We start from the raw sequence: 23,331 nt of genomic DNA, 5'->3' as shown, positions 1-23,331 counted from the left end.
TGTACGTGTGTGTGTGTGTGTGTGTGTATGTACGTGTGTGTGTGTATGCGTGTGTGTGTGCTGGTGTGTGTGTGTGTACGTGTGTGTGTGTTGGTGGGCAGCTATGCTACTTTGTCTCGACATTTCAATGAGCTGCACATGTACTTCAATTCTTACACAATCATTGCAACATTTCAACAAAGATGTGTCAAAGTTTAGATTTGTTTTAGATTCATTTCACAACCTGCCCACATTTCATTCTTAAGTTTGAGAACAAAGCATCATAATGGGTTTATGCACCCCATGATGAGTCTATAATAATACCGACAGGCAGTAGATTGATTGACGGGAGGGCGGGGGCGGTGGGGGCCGCGGGGGGCGGGTGTGGGGGCGGTGGGGGGGGGGCGGGTCTTACCTGCACATGATCTCGTGCGTCAGCAGCACTCGACACATCTCAGGGTTCTTGTCCTGACCTTCATATATGATCGCCTATAAAAAAGGGGGGAAAACAGATATTAAACTTCATTGTATCACTTCATCGTTTGTTTGCTTTGCAGCCGACCGAGTCAGGTATGACTGTCATGACACGTGACATCATTCCTGTCACTGGGCCCAAACTGAAGTTCAGGCAAGCTTCTTCACTCACAAAATCAAATCAAGTTAAGGGCATTCTCAGCTTCCAAACGCTGCATCCCAATCCAACATTACACAACACCCAACATGACATAGGGTTGTGCTTTTATGCATTTTTTCATATCTGATTATAAATCATTTTTACTGATTGATTATTGCCACCAACTCATATTAAGCCAACATATAAGTTCAATATACATACATATATCATTTCATTTTAGTCTTAAAAAACTGTAACTGTTTTACAACCGTTCAACAGTTCACAACCAGTAAGCCAGTCATTTTAGCTAAAAGTGCTCAACAGACCCCGTGAGACTGACTGACAAATAAAGTCAAAACTTCAGACCAAACATTTTCCCCAAGTTTGGTTCCTTTTTTATAAAAATTCCAACTTGTTGAGATGATAGATGTAAAGGTCCAGATCACACCAGCGCTCATGCTGTGGTTCCTTTTTACAGATCACCCGCCGTTCATCCACAGAGAAACACCGGGGACAGGGGTGCAGAGGTCAGGGGTGAGAGGTCAAAGAAGCTCTGAAACCCAGGGGTGGAGCAGGAGCAGCCAGGGCGGCCTTTACCCCAGAAACCGAAACGCAGCCAAGAACCAGCGTATCCTCCCGAGAACAGGCAGAAAATAAAGCTAAAGAATTTTCATTTTCTTGGCATAATGCAAGTGTCTTGATGACAAAAACATGTTGCCGTGAAACTATTTTCAAAAATATTATTTATTTTAGTTCTCTTGAATGTCCCTTGTAGTGTAAGCTTCAGCATAATATAATTATATGGTTCTTGGGGATTAAGACCAGAGACTCTTGTCCCCTACAGGGGACAAAAATTAACTGCTGGGTCTCAGGAGGTGATAGGCCTGAGATGTGTGCCCCTCTGACAACAGACTATCTACAGGGCAAATACAATTAAACTAAAAAAAGATAATCGCCCCACACTCGCTTTCCATACTCCTCCCTCTCCCTCTCTCTCCACCTTCCCGTTAACATTTGTTCCAGTTTACCCCTTTGAACAGCAGCTTTTTTTGGAATGCCTTTTTTTTTCAAAATTATAAGCCAGTGCTCTAGAACTCCATTGCTTTCGATCGCCAGTAGTGATTGTGACATCAGCATTAGAATGTTCATTTAAGAGCACTCAAATCACTTGTGACCTTGCACCTTAAATAGCATTCCCACCCGAGCAAAAGTCATGCACGCAGAAGAGCTTCATTAGGATGTACTGGGTGTGGCAGAAACGATCTGCTGAATAGCCGTGGGTTTTTTGGGGTAACCAGGCGGGACGGGTCCGGCGATGCTGGCCCGTAACAACCTGTCCAGAGCTCTGTTCCCTTGCGGCCTGCGAAACGCTGCACAGGGAAAAGTATCCTTGGGACGGGCAACGGTATGTGGTGTCATCTGGCGAATTTGGGGATGGCCTGCCTACTGGTGGCCTGCCCACCCCACATTACCACGGGAGCCCCCCCCCCCCCCTCCTTTAACAATACCCCCGCTCAATTCTAGAACTCCAAACTAGCTGAAACAGCTCCTTTTTTTGGCAATATGTGAGAAAAATCTAGGTCTTGGCATGCCAATTTTTTTCTCATATTCTTGCCAATATGAAAACAATAGAGAAGCCAATAATAATGGGGAGATAATTATTTCATAAGCGGTTTTTTTATTTTTTTATTTTATTTTTTGCATCCACAGCAGAGATGCAGGCTGGGTAATGGCATCACCATCATTCTCTTTCCGCAAGCAGAACACGGCAACCACATAAGTGCCAATATTTGGCCAGGGATAATCGTCCTATCCCTGTTTTGTTTTAAAAGTGGATGCAATCAAAATGTAACTGCAGTACCATTGTTTCATTCGCAACTCCAGGGGGCACGAGAAAGGTCTTCTTCCCGTGAATACCCTGCGAATGGTAAACTGAAATCAAACCCGATAAAAAAAGGCGAAAAAAAAATAGCAACAGGGAATGTTCTTCTTATTCCCCCTCAAAAAAAAGAAAGAAAAACATTTCTGCGGCCCCACCCTTCTGTCAGCGCTTAAATATTCATGACTCATGCTGTGTAGCCCCTTCCCCTGGCGAGAAAGCTCTTCGACAAAACACGAAGCTCTGGGTTTTTGTGACAGGCTAGAAAGCTCTGTTTCCCCCTCTCTCTCTGTGCTGCTGAAAGCGACAGGAAGGCTCCCTCTCGCGTCACCAGTTCTCTTCTGCGAGGTCCGTTGCGCGTACGTGCGTTCGCACTGTATCTCGTATCGTCTCTTGAGCTCAGAACACATGGCTATATGTGGTCATTGTGCAGTAGGAGGGGGGTGGTGTGTGTGTATGTGGAGGGGGGGGGGGGTGAGCAGTTGGGATGCCAGACTGGAGCGTGGTGTGCCATCTGGTCCACCCCCCCCCCCCCCCGCCCCCTTCCAAAAACCCCAGCTTTGTTTTGCCCCCCCACCCCCCACCCTCCATTCCAAACAACACGTTTTCCCGCACCACAAACCGCTTCTTTTCACCCAAACACACACAGCCTGGAGCTGTCCACACACCACCGTCACATCCCATCAACCCCCTCTCTACCCATAATGCCGCAGCGCGGGATTAGATGCATGCCGATGCTGGTTTACGTTACGGACTGATGCCACTGATGATGTCACTGTGCTCCCCTCAAATGAGTAGCTTGTGAGTGAACTGCAAAAAAGACACATTTTAGACAAAATAAGAAATCAAGAAATCTTTTTTTATAGTATTTCAAGTTCTGTAAAACTTGCCCGGCACATGTTCTTCAGAGATGCAAAAAAAAAAAAAAAAAAAAATATTCTCACCTCTGTAGAGGCTGTATCCAGGACAATTGTTCTTTTTTTTTTTTGTTCCACTTTGAGAAGAGAAGGAGACTCAAAGTCTACTACAGCAGAACCAAATTCATCACTGTCTGCAGGTTCGAGGCACCACACCCAGCGGCCAGCCCACCTGTGCCACACCCATCATCCAGCCCACCTGTGCCACACCCACCATACAGCCCACCTGTGTCACACCCACCATACAGCCCACTCGCACCCTCCTCTCTTCAGGGCCCTATCGACAGGAACACGGAGAGAATCACCACGGCTTTCAATCGCACACAAATCAAAATACGATCAATACATAATCAGCTTGCCAGATTAAACTGTCTATTATTTTAAATATCATTCATTCCTATTGTTTATTTTTAAAGGTTATGTCAATACAAATCGTGTTTCAGTCATTATTACACTTATTGGAATTCTAAATGTGATGAATTTGGAATTACTTTTTTGTAAATTTGGGGGTGCAGGGGGTGGGGTCACAGCCAGCACCCCAAATACATATATTTAAAAACCACCACATACATATTCACAGTTAAGCACTAACAAAATTGCTATTATTACAAAACACACTTTGTCATACTTGTGAGAATACACTTGAGTTCCGAGACTTCCTCCACACAATAGTTCTCATTAAAAACGAATTCAGTGTAGTCTGGCAACAAACTCTACCCGAAATACTACAGCATCTCTTCTCAATTAAACAGCCTCACCTCCACTCAGGTTAATCCACTACATCCCCAGCTCTGCCACTCCTTAATTCTTCAGGGATTAATACAGCTACAGAAGCTGCTCTTTTAAAGGTGCACTCCACTGAGTGTGGTTAAATGTGATTGTCAAACGCAGCTGAAAATATATAAAAGCACTGGAGCAACATTGTTTTTTAAAAACCACGCATGGAAAAACATAAACCCATGGCCATGACCCATGAAAATAAAAACAACATGAAGGGCTCATCAGCTTTCCTTTCACTCAAGATTAACACAGAGTAGCAGGCTGACACCAGTGTTTTTTTTTCCTCATTAACCCTTCGAAGAACAGGTTTTCAGGAATGTTTCTATTTTTTCAAAGTCAGTGTTCTAGAACTCCTTTGCTTTCAGTTACCAGTAGCGATTGTTACATGAACTGAACGTTCTAACCACATATTACATATCTATGATCTCACAGCCTAAAGGGTTAAGAGACATGGCTGTAAGACACAGGGCTGCTTTTTTATACTGTTAGTTGTTTTCCAAATAGTTTTAATGTTTTCTCTTTTTTTTCTTTGTATCCTGACATATGAGGGGACAAGGAGCTTCATTCAGCCCTACCTTCCTTCAATCTGAATCCATAAACAGACGCAGGAACACAGGAAGTGTCTAATATAGGATATTTATGTCACTTAGTGCAATTTGTTTAGGTGGCTGAAGTGTTTTGGGGTTGGTGATTAAACGTAATATAAACAGACGCACAAATTCAGCCATCAAATAAAAATAATGGGGCGGGCCGGGGGGGGGGGGGGGGGGGTTATAAGGCCAGGAGCCCTTTCTGGAAACTACGGGGGGGATTTTGGAGGACGTGTTTACGAAGTTAACAGCTTTTGCTGATGTTTCACCCTCTTGCCAGAGAGATGTCCAATTTAGAGCTTGCTGCTTGCGTCAAGGGGACAACTGGCTATAAAGCTATGGAGGTAAATGACTATGAAGCAGGCATAGCACGCGAAACGGCGGCTCCTATCAGGCTAAACAGAGGGCGCGTTAACAAGCACACACCGTAGCGCCGATTTGTCTTTGAACACATTTTTGCAGAAGTAACTTTTCATATTTCATCCGCAGTTGTCTTCCGCGGCTTTTTGATGTGACGGCTGAATCTGAGGCGTGTAAACAAGCTGCTATAAATACACGAGAGACGCACTTCCCTTTCTGCTACAGTCGCCCGCGCGCGTGTCACCGGGAGTGCGTCTGCCTCTCTTCTCGGGCCTCCGCTGCTGCTGCTTTCTCTTTTTTCTTCTTTTTTTAAAGGTGTCGCGACCGTGCGGCGCGCGCCTTTGTTCCCGCCGCTCAGCTGTTCGGCGCCCGAACCCGCTCGCGGGGTGAGGGAGGCTGGCTTCCGCGCGGTCCTCCGCAGACCTGTCAGACGCTGCAGTCGCTGATCACAGACGCCGCCTGTCACACTGACACCCGAGGCCTGTCGCACCACACGCCAGCGCTCTCTCTCCCCCTCTCTCTCCTTCTCTCTCTCTCTCTCTCCCCCCTCTCTCTCTCTGTCTCTCTCTCCACCTCTCTCTCTCTTTCTCGCTCTCTTTCTCTCTCTCTCTCTCTCTCTCTCTCCCGCACACTGTCTCTGCACAACCTTGTCATGCAAAAACAGAGCTCCGCGATGCTAAAAAATAAATAAATAAATATCATTAGCGCTACCGCAGCAGTACCGTTATAATTGGCATTATCCTAATCAGTGTCTCCATTAATGTTGTTTGCACTTTACGCCGCAGAATAACAGGGTTAAAACATTCTTAAAAAGAGATGGCTTTGCAAAGTACTGCCTGAACCCCTCTCACCACCCAGCCCCCCCCCCCCCCCCCCCCCACTCCCTCTCCCTAAACTCAGAAACAAGGAGCGAAACATGTCTAGCATTTCAACGATTATTAGGATTATGATTGTACTGTTTTGTTATTGTTGTCGTGTTTTGCTCGCGTTGTTGTAGTTCAGCAGTGCAGTGTGTAGCCTGCCGAAAAAAAGTACTTAACCCTTTGAAGAACAGGTTTTCTGGCATGTTTCAAGTCTGCGTTCTAGAACTCCACTGCTTTCTATTACCGGCAGTGATTGTTAGGTCAGTATTACAATGTGCAGTTGAGAACACTCCAATCACATATCTGTGCCCTACAGCTTAACTAACCACAGAGGGCGATGGTGCGTGGATCAGCCTCCGTGGTCCGTGCCTGTTTCTTAATCTTCTCGGCACCGTGTGCTCAACAGCCCTGCAAACTAGACCAAGTTCATAACTTTGCACAGGGCTTAATTTCCTGTCCAAAATGAATCTCTTCAGCTGCATCGCACATTTGAAAGCGTATTGAGCTGTGTATCAAAGAAAATAAAACTAGCTCAGCAATCAGGTAACTTGAATGATTGAAGGGATTTGGTAAGCTTATATGACCTGCCCTCTGTCACCAAACCACTGGTCTTCCTGTCCCCAGTCTGCTCTGACAACATTTTCACGCCGTTGTTTTAGTCATCCTGATCACGTCCCCATAACATCCCCAAAATATCCCCATAACATTCTAATGTCTCTCCAAGTCAGCATATCACGTTCTCACTCTGCGTATACACACACAGATTCGGCACCCTGATAACATCCCCCACAACATCCTCATAACGTTCCTGTAACGTTCTCACACTTGTCTCTCCAAACTACCAGATCGTCTGTCCTCACTCTGCACAGACGCTCCTTCCACACCACTGTTTCGGCATCCTGATCGTGTCCCTATAGCATCCTCATAACGTCCCCATAACATCCTGACACCTGTCCCTCCAAACCACCAGATCACCCGTCCTCACTCTGCTCCTCCCCTGTCACACGTCCCCCATTCCTTGGCCGCGCACACACACGCACACACACGCACACACACGCATACACACAAACACACACACACGCACACACACACGCACACACGCACACACACGCACACACACACGCACACACACACACACGCACACACACGCACACACACACGCACACACACACACACACACACACACACGCACACCCTGTCAACGCGCAGCAAGCCCGCCAGATTCCCAGCCGCCACATCGTTAACAGGCTTCCAGGGGCCTTAGCATGAAGCGGAGGAGCTCTCCTCAAACCGCCGCCGTGACTCTCCGCTCCTCTCACATCTCCGACAGCCGCGGAGAGACACACACGCTGCTGAACGCAGCCGACGAAACTGAATTAGAGCTGCCTTCCAGTCCTCGTATCTGGTTCGGTGTATCGTACAAAACGCCATCTGAACAGCTGCTCAGGCAGAATTTTTTATTTTTTGCTAAAATGTGTTTCATTATAGCGATGGTGGTGGGGGGGGGGGCATTCAATCAAACCTCCGTAGCTGTTTCACATCAGAGTGTCATTCAAAGGCCCGTGCTTCAGTACTTGATTGCAGTGAAGCAGAGTAAAGCTCAAAACCAGCTGAGACATTTCACAATGTACTCCTAAAACAGACAGAAGACCGTTCACCTTTTGGCTGCGTTTAATTTGTTATCATTTCCTTTTTCAGGGCAACATACATTTAATTATGTGATGTCTTTAAAATTATTATGCTCAATATAACTTACTGAGGTTGACTTGAACTGGCAATCTTATAGCTTCAGACCAGCAATCAGTCTTCAAACCACTCATTAAATTTTGTTTCACTAAAAATGGAAAAACCTTTTGGCTAAACAAAACAAAAACAAAACCCTGACAATACATATCAGAAAATTCAGCCAATTAAATCATTGATTTGCTACACAGAGTGTCCCAAATAAAAATGAAAAGAAGTTGTAATCAATCTGTTGCAGGGAAGCACCAAATCGCAATGAAGGGCTTAATTTTCCATGGGACACTCTGGCGACCGCCCCAATGCCCAATGTGAGGCGTGACACATGGCAGCGAGCTGGCAAACCCACAATGCACCAGTGCGATTAAAGCCGAGTGCGTGCCGCGTTCTCCTCTCGAACCAAGACACCACTACACAGCGCACGCACTTCACCCCGCCAAAAATCACATGCTAAATAACCCCCCACCCCCCCACCCCCACCCCCCACCTGCTCTCTGTCACAACAAACTGAGGGAACAGGAAACACACAACGCTGCTCGCCGTAGGCACGCCCACTACACGCTAGCCTTAAACACCGTGACATACAAAACCAAAGGCCCGCTGGAAAATGACCGCACTTCCCAAACTCAGGGCCTGGATCGTAATCCAATGAGAATCCAGAACAGAAACAAATGTATAAAAATGGCTAGCACTTTGGATCAGTATTTCAAAAGCCCCTTAATATTGGTTTAAAAATAAATACATAACACTCTACACTTGTAACTTCTCAGAAGACAAAGAGTCATAGCAAGTAAACAAATACATAAATGCATGAAACACTCAAAATTTCTCTCTCTCTCTACGTCTTTCACAAACACGCATACATGCGCACATACACACATCAGAATACTTCTAAATACGTCAGTGGCCCTCAGAGACTTCTGTACAGAGAGCACTGAGGCTCACTACAGGAAGTCCCTACTGCCACAGCTAGAGGACCACTGCTGGGGTCTGCATTACACACACACATACACAGACACACACGCACATACACACACAGACACACACACACACACACAGACACACACACACACACATACACACACACACACAGAGACAGAGACTCATGCACTCACAAATGTATATCCACACACAAATAATTTAAAAACTACATAAACATGCACACGTACAGATTCACACAAATAAACTAAAGACTGTACCCCGACATACAAACACAAACTGTGAGAAGCAGCATATTCTTCCTCATCTTGTCTTTTATCTGCCATTTCTCAGGCTTTGGAACAAGCTGAGGGGAAATCATAAGAGTGAGAAACGCTCACCTGTTTGGTCATGGAGTCAATCAGCCGCACGTAGAAGTCCTGCTCTGTCCGAATACCTACAACACAGCAGAGGAGAAGGAATTTACACTATGATTTAGACCACACACACACACACACACACACACATGCCCACACACACATTCACGCACTCACACACACACATGCCCGCCCGTACAACCACACACACACACACACATGTCCGCACACCCACACACTCTGCAGTACTTTAATGGTACACACTGCAGGGAGAACTGGACTGTGATGTGATATGATGATGCATGTCCCACTTAAGAACCTAGATCTCTTATAGGATCTTCTCTTATTTGTGCATACGTCACACATACTCTTCACAGTACTTCTGCATCTTACCATATTTTATTTAAATCATGAGACATAGCCTGCTCTCTTTTCTGATAATAATAATAATAATAATTATTATTATTATAATTATAATAATAACGCAATGTATATTGTACAAATATTCACAATACATGTATACGATTGATTGCCTTTATTTGTAATTATATCAAGACAAATCAAAATATGAAAATAAAATATTCTGCCATCTCAGCTGACTAGCATAACCTGAGTTACTTGTGCTGTTTTAGTAGTTTGTGTTTTCAGTATTAGTTTTGCATTTATACATACATTTTCAAACACGTTCGTTCTATCGTTGCTGCTCATATAAATCTCACAGAAGGCTATTTCAATCAACCATTTTTTTTTCTCCTGAAGTGAAGTTTAATTCATCCATAAAATGCAATTAATTATTAAATAATAAGCCACCATTTGGACGCTCTGTCAAATTTAACTGTACCAGTTATCAAGCGTTAGCCTTTACGCACTGGACTTACTGCGAAGTAGGCTATATCTGTTCTCAACAATGAGCTCTCTGAATAAATGATTCAGGAGCTCTCACAAGGGAAACGAGATCTGTAGCTTCCGCTTACGGTTGCCGAAGCAGAAACACGCCAAACGCGAGTCCCGGGACTCGGTGGCTGATAGGGTTGCCAATTTTTACTACAGTAGTAACCTAGTAATAGCAGGTTAGCAGTGGCTACAGAAGCAACTAAATAGTGGAAGTAGTAAGCCTTAGTCGTTGCAGCAGGGTAGACTGGTGTATTAGTACTACCATTAATTTATAAAATATAACCAATTCATATAATTAGTATGTGTTTTAACATGGATATATGGGAGGCTAATTGACAGTACATGTGTTCAGCTATGCCTGAAAGTAAAAGTTGCTTCGAGGAAATTATTTAAAAATGTGTCCTTTACACGTCTACAATTTTTCATCAATCATTCTATGAATAGTTCTACTGTCACATTTTTACAGGATCCGCATTAATAGATTACATCGAACATTTCACAATTAATCTTTAAGCGCGTCACTTAGCATTACTCGGTATCTATGTTACGCTACATGTAAATAGGCCAGTTACCCAAATTGGCGTTTGCTGTTGATTCTGCAGCAGTGTATATTAAAAGTATACTGGCGGCCTGCACGTTTCCCGAGGCTTCTGTATGAAATGAAACTGCGAATGGTGCGCACCTGATTCGTAATTAAAATGACATTTAAATCAGGATATGCTTACCGTTGCTGTACAGGAGCTGCAGCCTGTAGTGTATTCCGTTGTTCGTCTTCTCTCCATTTGTTTCCTGTGCGTAAAAAACATGTTTATAATAAAATAGTCTTTACAGCCCGCCTCTAGAATAGAGGAAAGAGAATACTGGCAGATGGCCAATAAGCGTTAAAGGCAGTTATAAATCAATTATAAATTACACAACAAATTCGGTGTAGATTCAACTCTAACAGAATGCACATGAGGATGTAGGCTACATGGTGTGTGCTGCAGATGGGAGACCGTTGCTTCAGTGAAATTAATGGGATCATGCTGATCATTTTCGGTTAAGATATGAATAAGCATAAATAAGTAGGCTATAGCCTATTTTGCAAGTGGACGAACATAACTAATTTTTCTTGCATTCGTTTTTATTAATTAAAAAAAAATCCGCGGGACAAAAGTAGTCTAAATCCTGGAACCACGCACAGTCATTCAGAAGGCAGAAGTTGCGAGCAAGGAAGCTCTTGTTGAATAAATAAACTTGCAGTCGATTCAATTATTTCTTTATTATAAACTACATTAAACATTAAGTTGCCATATGTGCTCTTGCCCTAAAAATCTATGGATTATATGCATATTTTTCATAATAAAAATACGAATATTCTATTATGAACCTAAATTAACACAAAATAGCAATAGTTTAGGCTGATGACGAGAAAAGAGCAACATAAATCAAAAGAAAAGGATGACTGTTGGCTTCTGTAAGCAAATGTAGGTACAGTAGTTTGACAATCTACAGAGTAAAATGAGGACAAATTCACTTCAATCGGTTGAAGAAAATGCGTTAAATTGTAAGAGTGAAGTACACAATTTCCAAAGCATTCAATAAAAGCTTTGGATGCGACATTAATATGTGGAAATTATTTCTATATTAAACACGTGTAGCCTACTATAAAGAAATAGTAGGGGTTTGTTATTGAGTTACATTAATTAGGCTATAGTATGATAATGACAAGACAAATAATTATTGGAACATCTGTGTAGCCCAAAATACGTGTTTATTAAAATGCCATGTTTAATCTGAACTCCAGTACGGTTTAAAGTTAATACTTCCCATCTGGAAAAATTGTTAATCGTAAAAGTTTTTTTATGTCATAAAATATTAGACTGCAAATGTATTATTTATATAAACATACTACACGATATTTTACGTGTCCTCTCTTTATTTAATATTGTACATTCACGGACGACCATTCATTTCCATCTTTATTTATTTCTGTGGACTAAAATTTAATTGAAGAATGTTTTATCGACTGGGATATCTAATTATTCTCAATTTTTCATAACTTTAGCCTAATTATTATATTGAAAAACTCACCTTTTCCTTTTCAACAAAGCCAAGGAAAGAAGTCCTTTCGATTTCCACCGGCTGGCCTTGCCTGTCGTAAAGAGCCAAAACGAAGTGGAAGAAGTTGGATTTCCGAAGGTTTGACGGCGGTTGCTTCTCGAAGTGCGCCCGGGCAAGACCCACTCCACTGCGGATAGACGTGCAAGGATGAGGCGGTGTCAGAAAAGCAATGCAAGTAAAAGTAAAGCAGTAAGATTTAATTTGGGGATCCTGCTTTCGAAAAGAAATTAATAAAATAGCATTTAGAAAATTGAAAACATACCGATATACCATGTTTTACTTCGTCAGATTTTCCATTTATTCAATAAAGTATAACTTTAAAGTAGGCTACTCCTCCTTACTTAGGTATCGCCAATGTAGCTAAATAAAGTCTTCAAAAAAAAAAGAATTTTTTTTTAGCCAGTAAATTGTTTTCTGTTACACTTTAAATATGGGTACCATCCATCTTATTCAGTGTCCAGTTCTGCAGGCAACATAATACAAATATGCATAATTATTATTAAGATTGTTGTTCCGGTTTTGTTGCTGTTTTAAGTATTTTCCTGGTTTCTTTCTATTCGGATGCCCCTCCAGTTTTACATCAATACATCATGTGGGCTACGGCGGTCAGGAGGTAATCGAGCCAGTCTTAAGGTCGCTTCATGAGGTTGGAAGTAAAGTAAAATAAAATAACTAATTTACTAATAATAATTTAGAACTTCTGCGAACACACAAAACATCAGCGTGAACACGAACGACACGTTGCACGATCGCAGCTCCCTCTATAACGCGCCTGCATTACCACCGAAATGAACGGGGCAGCCTAAGCGAAGAAGAATCTGTGATCTGCGGGCGTCCTCGCGCGCAGAGGCGCCGGCAGCCGCGGGCTTACCTTTGGGCGGCCGTGTTTGCATCCAGCACTCCGGCTCCTTGCATCCACGTTCGAACTGCGTTCATCCCAGATCCGAGCGGCTCCTCTTTCATACTGCTCCCACTCCTTTGAATGCTCTCCTGAATCCCAAACATGAAAACAGATTATTTCGGACTCCCACGATAGCTGCTCCTTTATTTCCCGAATCCTTTTCTTCAGATGATGGGTAAAACGGTACACCACGTGCGGACGAAAGTGCGCTCTCTATGCAGGTGTATGTTTTTTTTACTTCCCCTTTCTTGAATTAAAAAAAAAACAAACAAACAAAAAAAAACAAACAAACAAACAAAAAAACTGTATCAAAGAAGCACGCGTATCAGCATCCAGGTTTCTGCGCCAGGAAATCGCGTTCCAGATTTTTTTTTCTTAAATGTCAATTTATCAGAAAAGCGCAAAAGCCGAAAAGCTCACTTGAGGTTAGCCCACGTCCCTTCTGTATTAAGAGACTTCGTAAAAAAAAAAGCTCAGATGTCAGTTTAAGAAACAATAGGATCAAGTATAGCTTCCAGACGGCACCAGATCGTGTGTCATCGTTCACTGACAAGTTTTTTCTTCCTTAGTCTTTTTTTCCACCAAAGATCTTTGTGTAAAAAGCAAATGAATTAGAAATGGCAAATCAAGAAAAGGTGGACCCTTGTGGCTGTATATCCCGCGTTATTCCCCTTGTTAAAATGGGAGTGATTTGTGTCCCTTCCCTAAGGAATCCGATTTGACTATCTCTGAGAGCTAAACACAAGCACATTAGCCCCAAAGGGAAGAGGGAGTGACTACACAAGATGGCCCGCCCCCAAACACAAGGCAAACCTGAACATCGGCCAATAACAGCTCCCCTCGCCTCATCAAGTATTACAGCCCATCCCATTTACTTGAAACGGAGCATCATTGCAGAAGTCATCGAGCACCGAAATGTTTCACGGCGCCAGATGTCAAGAGAGAGATAGCTCCACATCCAGATAGATATCGCCGCGCATTACAAGGAAATGCGATTCATTTTATTGATCAATTAGCGGTGCTGCCATTCGGCCAGGCACGTGCTTGTCACTGCACTGGCGACACATTTCGAATCCGCATCCTTGGGCGTCAACGATCGTCAGCAACAGCACCTGCAGTCAAGGGGGTTCGGAAATCGACCGACTCACTGTCAAAATAATTTGGACGAATCATGTTCGCCTAACTTTGCTCCACGTTATCGTTTTCTAAAGTTGTTTCAAATATGCTAATACTGTATTGGTGATACTCTAGTGCGTGTGGACCGGCAGTTAAAATGTTCGTGCGTTCACGTATTCTGCAATCTACAGTAAAAAGTATTTCCTTTCAGCATCACTTTAAAGTTTGGTTAAAGTGATACGTTGAGTTATTCAGTAACAATTTCTTCAGATCAGGCGAGTAGGACGCGTAACGACGCATTTATTTATCAGTCGTCGACTATTTAAAAGTTTAATACACATTGCTGTGCGAAAAAAAAATCAATTTGGAATTGTTATGGTAAAATTTGTTGGACTGCATGGTTGGGGCAAGAGTCTACTCTGCAGATTCAGCCTTTTTATATAGACTTTATCGAATTAGCCTGCATTACCATACACTAACATGGCCTGTTAAACACATGTCATGACACCGTCGCTAAATCAGACTAATTAAAAGCGATACTTATAGGCTACTCCGGTAACCCCACGTTTAGCCGACGTTAAACTGTTTATTTCTATAATTTAGACTTGTTTCATTACTGCAACTATATAGGCTATCACTCTGCTTACTGACAAACAGATTTACCCAGAGTTCAAGCTTGTATGGGTTAATTTGCAAAGAAAACTTTCACTCTACATTGAAATTTACCCAGGCTTCAAAATTTTACTCGAGCAATTTTTCGGTTTCTTTCCTCTCTGTACGCACGCTCACCTTCCGCGCTCACGGGCAACATAAGCTATAATCCATCAAAATTTGACAAACTTTTACTTTCTTGCCGCAACTAGGAACAGACCTCACTTTGTCTTTTTCTAAGTCCACTTGCCCTTTTGAGTTCATGGAAATTGTTCAATTTGTTTACGGATATTAACGCTGTCTAAAAAAAAAAAAACACGTGGAGCAACCCCGAACGAGTTCAGTTAGTCTTTTTCGTTTAAATTGAGAAGCGCTTAACATTAAATTAAAGGAAGCAAAAAACGAATAGGCCTAATCAACTAAACAACAGGAAATGTTTACCACCAAATGAATGAGCGGGAAGTAGGCTTTGGGAGGTATTTTAATGCTTCGTTTTGTGTAGAAATTGCTGAGCAGCAATAGAAAATAGCTCCTCCAAAAACATTTTAGCTTTTAGTGCGGTTGAGAAATGCGTTGCGCGCAGCTTTTTGGAATGAGACCACTTACACGAGTCACAGTTCTTGCTGCTTCGTTTAATTTAGACAGGCGTTTAGTTTAATTTATGAAGCCCCGAGTTAAAAAACAAACCCTTGCTCAAAATCGAATTTTAGCGGACTTTTTCTATTAGATGCCCACACCACAGAATGTGTCCAGTGACAAACAGCAGCAAAAGCAACAATTAGCCAAATGATGACAATGTTAATGACCAACGGCATTTTCCAGATCCCCATCTTCTTGAGTAATTGCCTAAATGTGTCAAGCGCCCTGATCAAGATGGTCCGTAAAGTGTAGCTGTAGAAATAAGGAAAAATGCATCTGAGTAACTGTCCAAGTTACATACTTTTAGATGGATCTAATTGTGACTGAAATTAATGGATAATTATATCACGAAAATTCAACATCCGCACATATGTTCATTTCGTTTTTTCACCGTTGTATGATGGTTATTAGCACATTCGACAAAAAAACAAGCCTATTTTCAGTGCTTTCGCAATGCGTAGGCTACCAACTCTTCTAACGTTTCCATGATTGTACAGATCGCGCGCGTGCATAATAGGCTACAGGTTTCATTAATGGACGTGAAGCAACATTATGAAAATGTATAAAATATGATGAAAACTCTGCGAAAACGAAGCGGTGCTGTAACATATGCTAAAATGTTGTAGGGATAGACCAATAGGCTACTTATTACCGTCTGTTTGTGGAAATATGTACTTACATATGTATATGTAAGTTAAAAATATATATATATTTTTTAAGACGGATAGACTGATAGACATTAACGTGCAGGTTTACAAACCGATAGACACGATGAAATGATGGAGTTATTTTAAAAAGAGTGCCGGTATAAGTGGCTAGTGATGAAGATGTGGATGGAGTGACACCTATGGCGAAGCTGACGGACAGACAGATGACAAAGTGGACGGACATGCGCGCGCACACACACATATACACGCCCATACACACTTCCCAAGTTGTCCTTCAACACAGCTATTTGATTTTCCCTTGCTCTTCTGAAGCGAGCTGCCAGCCCTGACTGACGGAAAGGCAGCCGCGGGGCCTAGCCCCCCTGGGCGCGCGGTATTTATATCCTCTCCGTTGCGCGAGAGACGGAGCAACTATAAAAGGAATCCCAGAATTCAATAACAAAGATATTTACAGACAGCTAATGCCCGATGATTTAAAATGGTAAGCATGACAGAGCCTGGTTCACGAGGGTCGGGTTTTTTTCCCTTCAAATAAGAGGTTTGGGGTGGTGTGGGGTGGGGTTGGGGGGTGGGAGTCTTCGTGGCGCTCTGGTTCATCCCAATCAGGGAGGATGGGGGTTAAAAACAGAGAGGAGGGATGATGGTTCCTCTGGGTTTTAAGGCTACGGTTACCTCACGTTAGCGAGCTTCCAGCCGCGCGCAGCTGAGCCCACACTAATGAGCTGCGCTTGTGTTTTTCTGAGTCTCCTTTCAGAAAGGTGCCGGTATTAACATACAAGACGCTCCCACGGGCTTTCGATTCAGCATCGCTGTGTGACTGCAGAACGACTTCTTCCAGTATGAAATGTACAGCGTGTATACTTCATTACTCATGTCCTAAGAGTAAACTATTACGCCGGCATTAATGAAACAGGTGGACATTTTCTGATAACATATTTAGAATCAGCCATTAATCCTGTGAATCCCTGTGATTACGACAAAGGCACACACGCACATAGTTAAACACACACACAGACACACACACACACGTTTAATAGGTCGTGTATGCACAAACATACCAAAAATGTTGTACATGCTGGCTAGGACAAAGTCAACAATATGTGTTACCTCAAGGGGAGAGGGGGAGAGGGGGAGAGAGAGAGAGAAAGAAAGAGAGAGGAAAATAAGCAGTGAGGAGAGCGGAGAGTGTAGGGGGTACACTTTTGTGTTTGCTCTGGTTTTGGGGCAGGACAGGTTGGGGGCAGGGCGGGGGTGTCTTTCTAATGCACAGCCCATCAGTAAAAATAAAGGGGTAGAGACACTTTCATAAAACCGGTGATTTAACCAGTGTCCATCAGTTTGGTAGTGCATTACATCTCCCACAACAGCCACGTATGACAAATACCAAAATATTTGACATTACACAACAGCCCCTTGTCAACTCTGTTGAGACTGCTATTTTACACTACCGTATGGGATTTTAAAATAGAATAGGCTATATGCCGTCATGAAAATGAGAAATATTGATTAAACAAATGCCATGTGCCTGATTTTTTTGTGGTCTCATATCTGCAGTCTGTCAATACCGGTTATGAATTGAACGTTTCGTTTTTCCTAAAAAGATTAAGCAACAACAAAAAATGTTAGAGATTAAAGATAACATCTTAAATAGTAAAATAAAATAACTAGTTAATATGCTGTTATTTAAGTATCGGGTACAGCACAGTAATAAAAAGGCTTTAACCCGACAAACATGCATGTTGACCTTTTTTTCTTAATGTTTAAATTGTGCTCACATTTTCATTTTCAGTATCACTAACGCTTAACCTGTATTAAATAAATAATCTATTGTCACGTTTACATTTTTATATAATACAACAGTCGTTGTTTTTGACAGAAAAAAGGAGTCATTCACCTTTTCAGTTTCGTCCTGAGAATTAACTTGAGCGCATCATGGTTATATCTTAATTCGCAGTATTATGGTTACATGTCAGTTTACACGCGTTTGTAGCCTACTCTCGCCGACAATTCTGTTAGATCGCAGCCTACAATAATTGGCAAGTATGCAAATCTTTTCTTCAAAATACGGTATTTTCATACAGATTTTGTTGAGTTGATGTTATTGCTTTTGTTAATTTTTCTTCAGTGTTTGTTGTTTTTTTATTTTTTTATTTACTTAAAGAATCATGTCTACTTCATTTACAGCCATGCCAAAATTTAACGACAGCCTTCCAAAGCCACCGATGTCGAATCAACCGATAGCCCACATTTATTTGTTTCAGACAGGCAGAAAGAATGAAAGTCTTCTGTTGGAGACTAATTTCAAATATCAGTATCCTATACTGAAGACTGATTATACCGTGATCTCACCGGTAAAACACTTATAACACAGGAGAGCGTAAAAAGTATGCTGACTCCTTTGTTGAGCAATAACGCCATCTTGTGGTAAACTACAGGCAATTAAAAACATAGTCTTGCTCTACGGCCAATTCTGGTTACCGAAATCATGTTTTATTGTTCATGAGTGTGATACAGGCTAATACTTTTGAAATTATGTCAGTTGGTCATACAGTTATGTAACTAGCAGCTAGGCCTATGAATTAACTAAAATCACTCAATTTTTATTTAAGGTTGTTATATTCTTTCCTTATTGATGTTTTCTCCAAACACCCACAAAGCCTTAGGAGAGTAGATGCCCTTACACAAAATCTACCAGACGGTAGTTCCGTATTAGCAGATAGGCTACTTATGTGGGTACTTATGCAGTATGATATAGGTAGATACTTTGATGCACAAACTACTTTCCAAAATGATCCCCATTTACCACTGAAAGCGCCCCCTACTTTTCTCAAAGATTAATGTCCGTCTTCTCGTCTAGTATTTATCATGCTTATTATAAAACGTGTCAAGGTAAATGCTGCATTCGAATTTTTTTCCGACGCGAACAGTCAACTAACGTGCGGGAACTACAGTTGGCTTGTCATTCCGGAATGCAAGTTCCTTTCTTTCTGCTCCTGTTGTCGGACTTACTGTAACAGAGTTGTAGTCGCTTAGGCATCGGAGGCTGCGCACGCTCTCTCTGTCGCCGTCGTTCCACGGAATGCCGTCACGGTCGCTTCGGTGAATCAGCCAGAATTGCTGCTGCAGGGCCTCTAGATGTGGGGTCAAAATTCCAGGGGTCAGAAAGTAGAAGTTCTGCCATGCGTTTCTTCTGACCATGAACTCAAGGCAGCTGATGTTACCAATTAGTTCTACCTCCTGGCCGAGGAACGGTGCTAATTAGCAAATCCAGGAGATTTGGAACAGAATGCTGGGGAGGACTTTTAATGTGTTGGTCCTGGATTTGCCACCGAAGCAAGCCTAAAATGCCGAGGAATCGACACAATCACAGAATCGATATGAATGCGAAGTTGAGGTGTAATAATAGGAAAATTAGATATTTCAGTGAAATGAGACAGGGTTTAAAGTAAACGGATTATTTTGAACATCGTAAGTATTGACAGGGCCTGATAGGTGCTCTAAATGCCAGAAGAAAGACAGAGCTGAAATAATTCTGTAATACACAGTGCTCCTGAGTTTCCCCCCAGAGATTCATCAACACTTACAAGAAATGTTCAGTTAAATGTATTGCTGCCGAAGAGGCTTTACCAGTTACTGAAGCTAGGTGGACACTTACCTTTTTCCCCACAGACACTAAAGCCGCGTTTCCACCGCAGGAACTTTATCCCGGAACTAGGAACCTTTTGAGGAACTCAGTGCATTTCGACCGCAGGAATTAGGGTCTAAATTAAGTTCCGGGGACTTTATTTTTACCCCCAAAGAAGTCCCTGCTCGGGGGGTAGTACTTTCCAAAAGTACCGGAACTTTTGGGGTGGGGCGCAAGCGCTGAAAATTTCTGATTTCTGTCCCTTTTGCTTTATCAGACTGCCATAATTTTACTCTGCCATTCTTCAATTCCATAAAAAGACCAGGAAGACTATGGACTAATTTATGGTGCATGGTTCGCATCTGGAGGGCACACTTCGCCGCTCGGCTAGCAGTAACTTTTTGAAGGAAAGCAAACGGTGGCTGTCCCACTGCTAAAGCCGCGTTTCCACCAAAATTACCCGGAACTTTTAGTCCCAGGAACTACTTTTCAAGGAACTAACCACTGCTAATTTAAATTTTCACGCAACTCCGAGTTTTCGTTCTATTCTTGTCATTTTGCGATTAGTCTATATGGAATTGACCATGAGAAAGTAATCAATTCAACAGCAAATTGTTTACGACGTGTGCATGTTTTCTGCTGTTGTTGCCAGTTATTTGTGGAATGTGAATGCATTCTGTCGCCTCCGATGTCAAGACGTGAAAGTGAATATTCGCATAAAAACATAATGAATGTGTTTGAGAGGATATATAAAACAGTTACAATCTGACTTTTGGCCTGTTATATCCTATTTGTTGCATAACAACGGTCCAAGTCCAACTACCAACGACAATTTTGATTGACAACGGTAAAATATGCCCAAACGGCCGCGGAAGAATATTTCAATTTCAGGTGATTAAATCGATAAATACGAAAGTAACCATATATAGTCATTGTTGGTAACCCGTTGTATATAAGTGGAATAAACCCCTCCGGGCTGTTCCGGTTATTAGAAAATAAACGCAGACAACAATGGGCTGAAGGAACCTTTTAGTTCTGAGAAGTAGTTCCTGGGACTAAAAGTTCTGGGTACTTTTGGTGGAAACGCGTCTTAAATGTCTGATGATTGTTTTGTTGAGTAGATTTTGGAAACTTGAACTTTTTAATTATTGGGGGGGGGGGGGTTAGGGTACACAGCACTATACTGACTGAACAGCACTTATGTTGGATGTTAAACTGCTACAAACGTCAAATTATTTGTCTCCTATCATGAAGAAACCAAATATTGACCAAAATCGCCAGCATAGATACCCCGACACGTGTTAAAATCCTTCTTAACCAATCGTGGGCAGACACAGCTTGAGGTCTCGTACCCCAGACGCTAGTGACTTATCGCGGACACAATGCATTTATTTGGTAATTTTTTTGAGTATTACGTAATTTTTTTAGACCTTCGTTTGGCGCCCCCAGCCCACAGTTGTGTGTGGTGGTTCAGACTAGAGCCCGACCGATATATCGGCCATTATTTAACTTTTTTGACGACATCGGGATCGGCAGTTATGCAGCCGATGTGTCCCGATTTTTAAATAAGTATAATAAACAAAACAAAAATATTTATCTGTACTTGTCTGTTCGAACGTTGTAATTGCTATTTACTAGAATTATCCAGTAGAGGGAGCTCTAATACAAGTGTGAACTGCAGCTGACGCGCTACTTCTGTAATAAGACGTTTGTCACTCGTGCCTCATCCAATATTCTCCACTGCAAGACTTGTCTGCACATATTAGATTGCCGCAATAAAGGTATGTATATTTAGTGAAATTTTTTTATTAAATGCGTTTATACGACCACTATGTTTATCAATCCTCATTATCAAGCGAGCGAGCCAGCTAACATATTTGGTTCACTTTAGCAAGCTAGCTGGCTAGCAAGCCTTTATGAAGTGGCAGTGAGCACATAAGCAGCGCAGGATCGACATTTCCAGAGGACATCGCTGTATTCTCAAATAAATAACCAGCCAAAATAAAATGGTGATTGAATGCATCACACATTTGTTTTTTTTATCGGAGATAATGATATTAGCTACTATATGATGCTGTGTCAATCGCCAACGCGTTATTGCAAGTGAGTGTGTCATCTAGTCACGCGTCATCGTAGCAAGCTAACCAGACAGTAAAAACGCCGATAAAACACTTTTAACGTGGATCATTTTAAGCCATGTTATCTAGCTTTGTCGTAATAACATGAGAGAAGGATTGCTGTTGGAGAAGTGAATCAACCAACAGTTAGCGCGGGTAACCTGCACGAAAGCGCATTGTAGTTTTTTTCACGTATTTCATCCAGTCAATTTAATTTCATCTATCGTTACACTTGATTCACCCATTAGCTCCGCTAGATAATGTCTTACTCTTTGAGATCATGTAGGAGAAATAAAATAAGAAAATATAATACATTTAACTTACTGAGAATATATAATAAGAAATAACGAGGCTATGTCAATAGCTAATGCGTTATTGTGAGCGTGTCATCTAGTCACGCGTCAGAGCGCATTGTAGCCTAGTTATTTTCACCACCGAATTCTTATGGACAGGGAAGATCGCTAGATAAAGTCTTACTCTTTGAGATCATGTAGAAGGAATAAAATAAGAAAATATAATTAATTTACTGAGAATAGATACTAAGAAACAATAACAAATTAATAACAACAATAATATTCATAAAAATACGTTTGAAACTGGAAAACTGATTTTTTTTAATTAATTTTTTATAGATGGCTGGAAAAAAAAAAGAGTGGTGTTAATATATTTAATTTAATATCATCTTTTACATTTTTTAATCTAAAAAGTTCTTTGTGTGTTTATTTTTATTTGTTTGCTTATAAGTTAAATGTTCTTAAATATAGACACTTTAATAAAATAAAGGTTTTTCCAATTGATTTGAAAATGTTGCACTTTTTGACAAAATATCGGTCAAAACATCGGTAATCGGTGGGCTAGGACTCTCCAAAATCGGGTATGGCATCGGACCCAAAAATCTGGCATCGGCCAGGCTCTAGTTCAGACTGGCAGCGAAGTACATTGCTTGACAATTAATTAACTTGGGCTGGCTACTAATGTAACCTAATCTCCCTCATTATATAACATTACAGGCATTTAGCAGACGCTCTTATCAAGAGCGACTTACATTGCATCCAATTATACAACTGGATATATACTGAAGCAAAGCAGGTTAAGTACCTTGCTCAAGGGTACAACGATACAAAGTTACAAGACCAACTCCTTAGCCATTATACTACACTGCCGCTCAATATGTTACAAGCTGCCAATGTAAAGCTATGGTGTGATGTTATCCTCTCCTTACACAAAAGTACATATAAATACATTTGTACTGGTCTTGGAAAAGGAGTATGTTTGTGTGTGTTTGTGTGTGCATGCGTGCGTGTGTGTGTGTGTGCAAAAAATACATACAGACACAGACATATATACACACAAACAGACACACCTTTTGCATGTGCAAAGATCAAAGGAAAGACCTCAAGAAAACTGGTTAAAATTCAGTTTTTTAATTTTATTTTAGACATTCAGTTTTGTGAGATAAAAATGAGTCCCCTGGGCAAATTTCCTCACTGATCTCCAACGAAATTTGGAGTTCAGCATTCACATAACAACAGGTCTCATCTTCATTTCGTCTTTAAAAAAAAGAGAAGGGGAAAAAATAGAACGTAATTTTGAACACAGTT

General features: G+C 41.7%; 2 protein-coding genes across 7 annotated transcripts in view; both read right to left on the bottom strand.

The window, feature by feature from the left end:
- The window catches only part of LOC118236292 (transcription factor COE1), a 148,318-nt gene extending 134,679 nt beyond the window's left edge, over positions 1–13,639 (bottom strand). For all 5 annotated transcript variants that reach the window (XM_035434515.1, XM_035434518.1, XM_035434517.1 and 2 more), the window contains exons 1-5: positions 12,885–13,639; positions 11,984–12,140; positions 10,636–10,699; positions 9,041–9,096; positions 395–468 (exon numbers count right to left, since the gene is read on the bottom strand). In XM_035434515.1, coding sequence (XP_035290406.1) covers positions 395–468; positions 9,041–9,096; positions 10,636–10,699; positions 11,984–12,140; positions 12,885–13,018 — 485 coding nt within the window. In that variant the 5' untranslated portion in view covers positions 13,019–13,639. The remainder of the gene's footprint in view (positions 1–394; positions 469–9,040; positions 9,097–10,635; positions 10,700–11,983; positions 12,141–12,884) is intronic.
- Positions 13,640–23,138: 9,499 nt separating this feature from the next.
- LOC118235943 (RING finger protein 145-like) overlaps positions 23,139–23,331 on the bottom strand; it is a 31,085-nt gene continuing 30,892 nt past the window's right edge. For both annotated transcript variants that reach the window (XM_035433859.1, XM_035433860.1), the window contains one exon: positions 23,139–23,331. This exon is cut by the window's right edge and continues 2,228 nt beyond it. The gene's annotated coding sequence lies outside the window, so the exon portion shown is untranslated.

The sequence above is a fragment of the Anguilla anguilla genome, chromosome 9 (assembly GCF_013347855.1).
Source record: "Anguilla anguilla isolate fAngAng1 chromosome 9, fAngAng1.pri, whole genome shotgun sequence".
NCBI classification, from domain to species: domain Eukaryota; kingdom Metazoa; phylum Chordata; class Actinopteri; order Anguilliformes; family Anguillidae; genus Anguilla; species Anguilla anguilla.
Note: the sequence above shows the minus strand (reverse complement) of the source record. Positions and strands in the feature narration are given on the sequence as shown.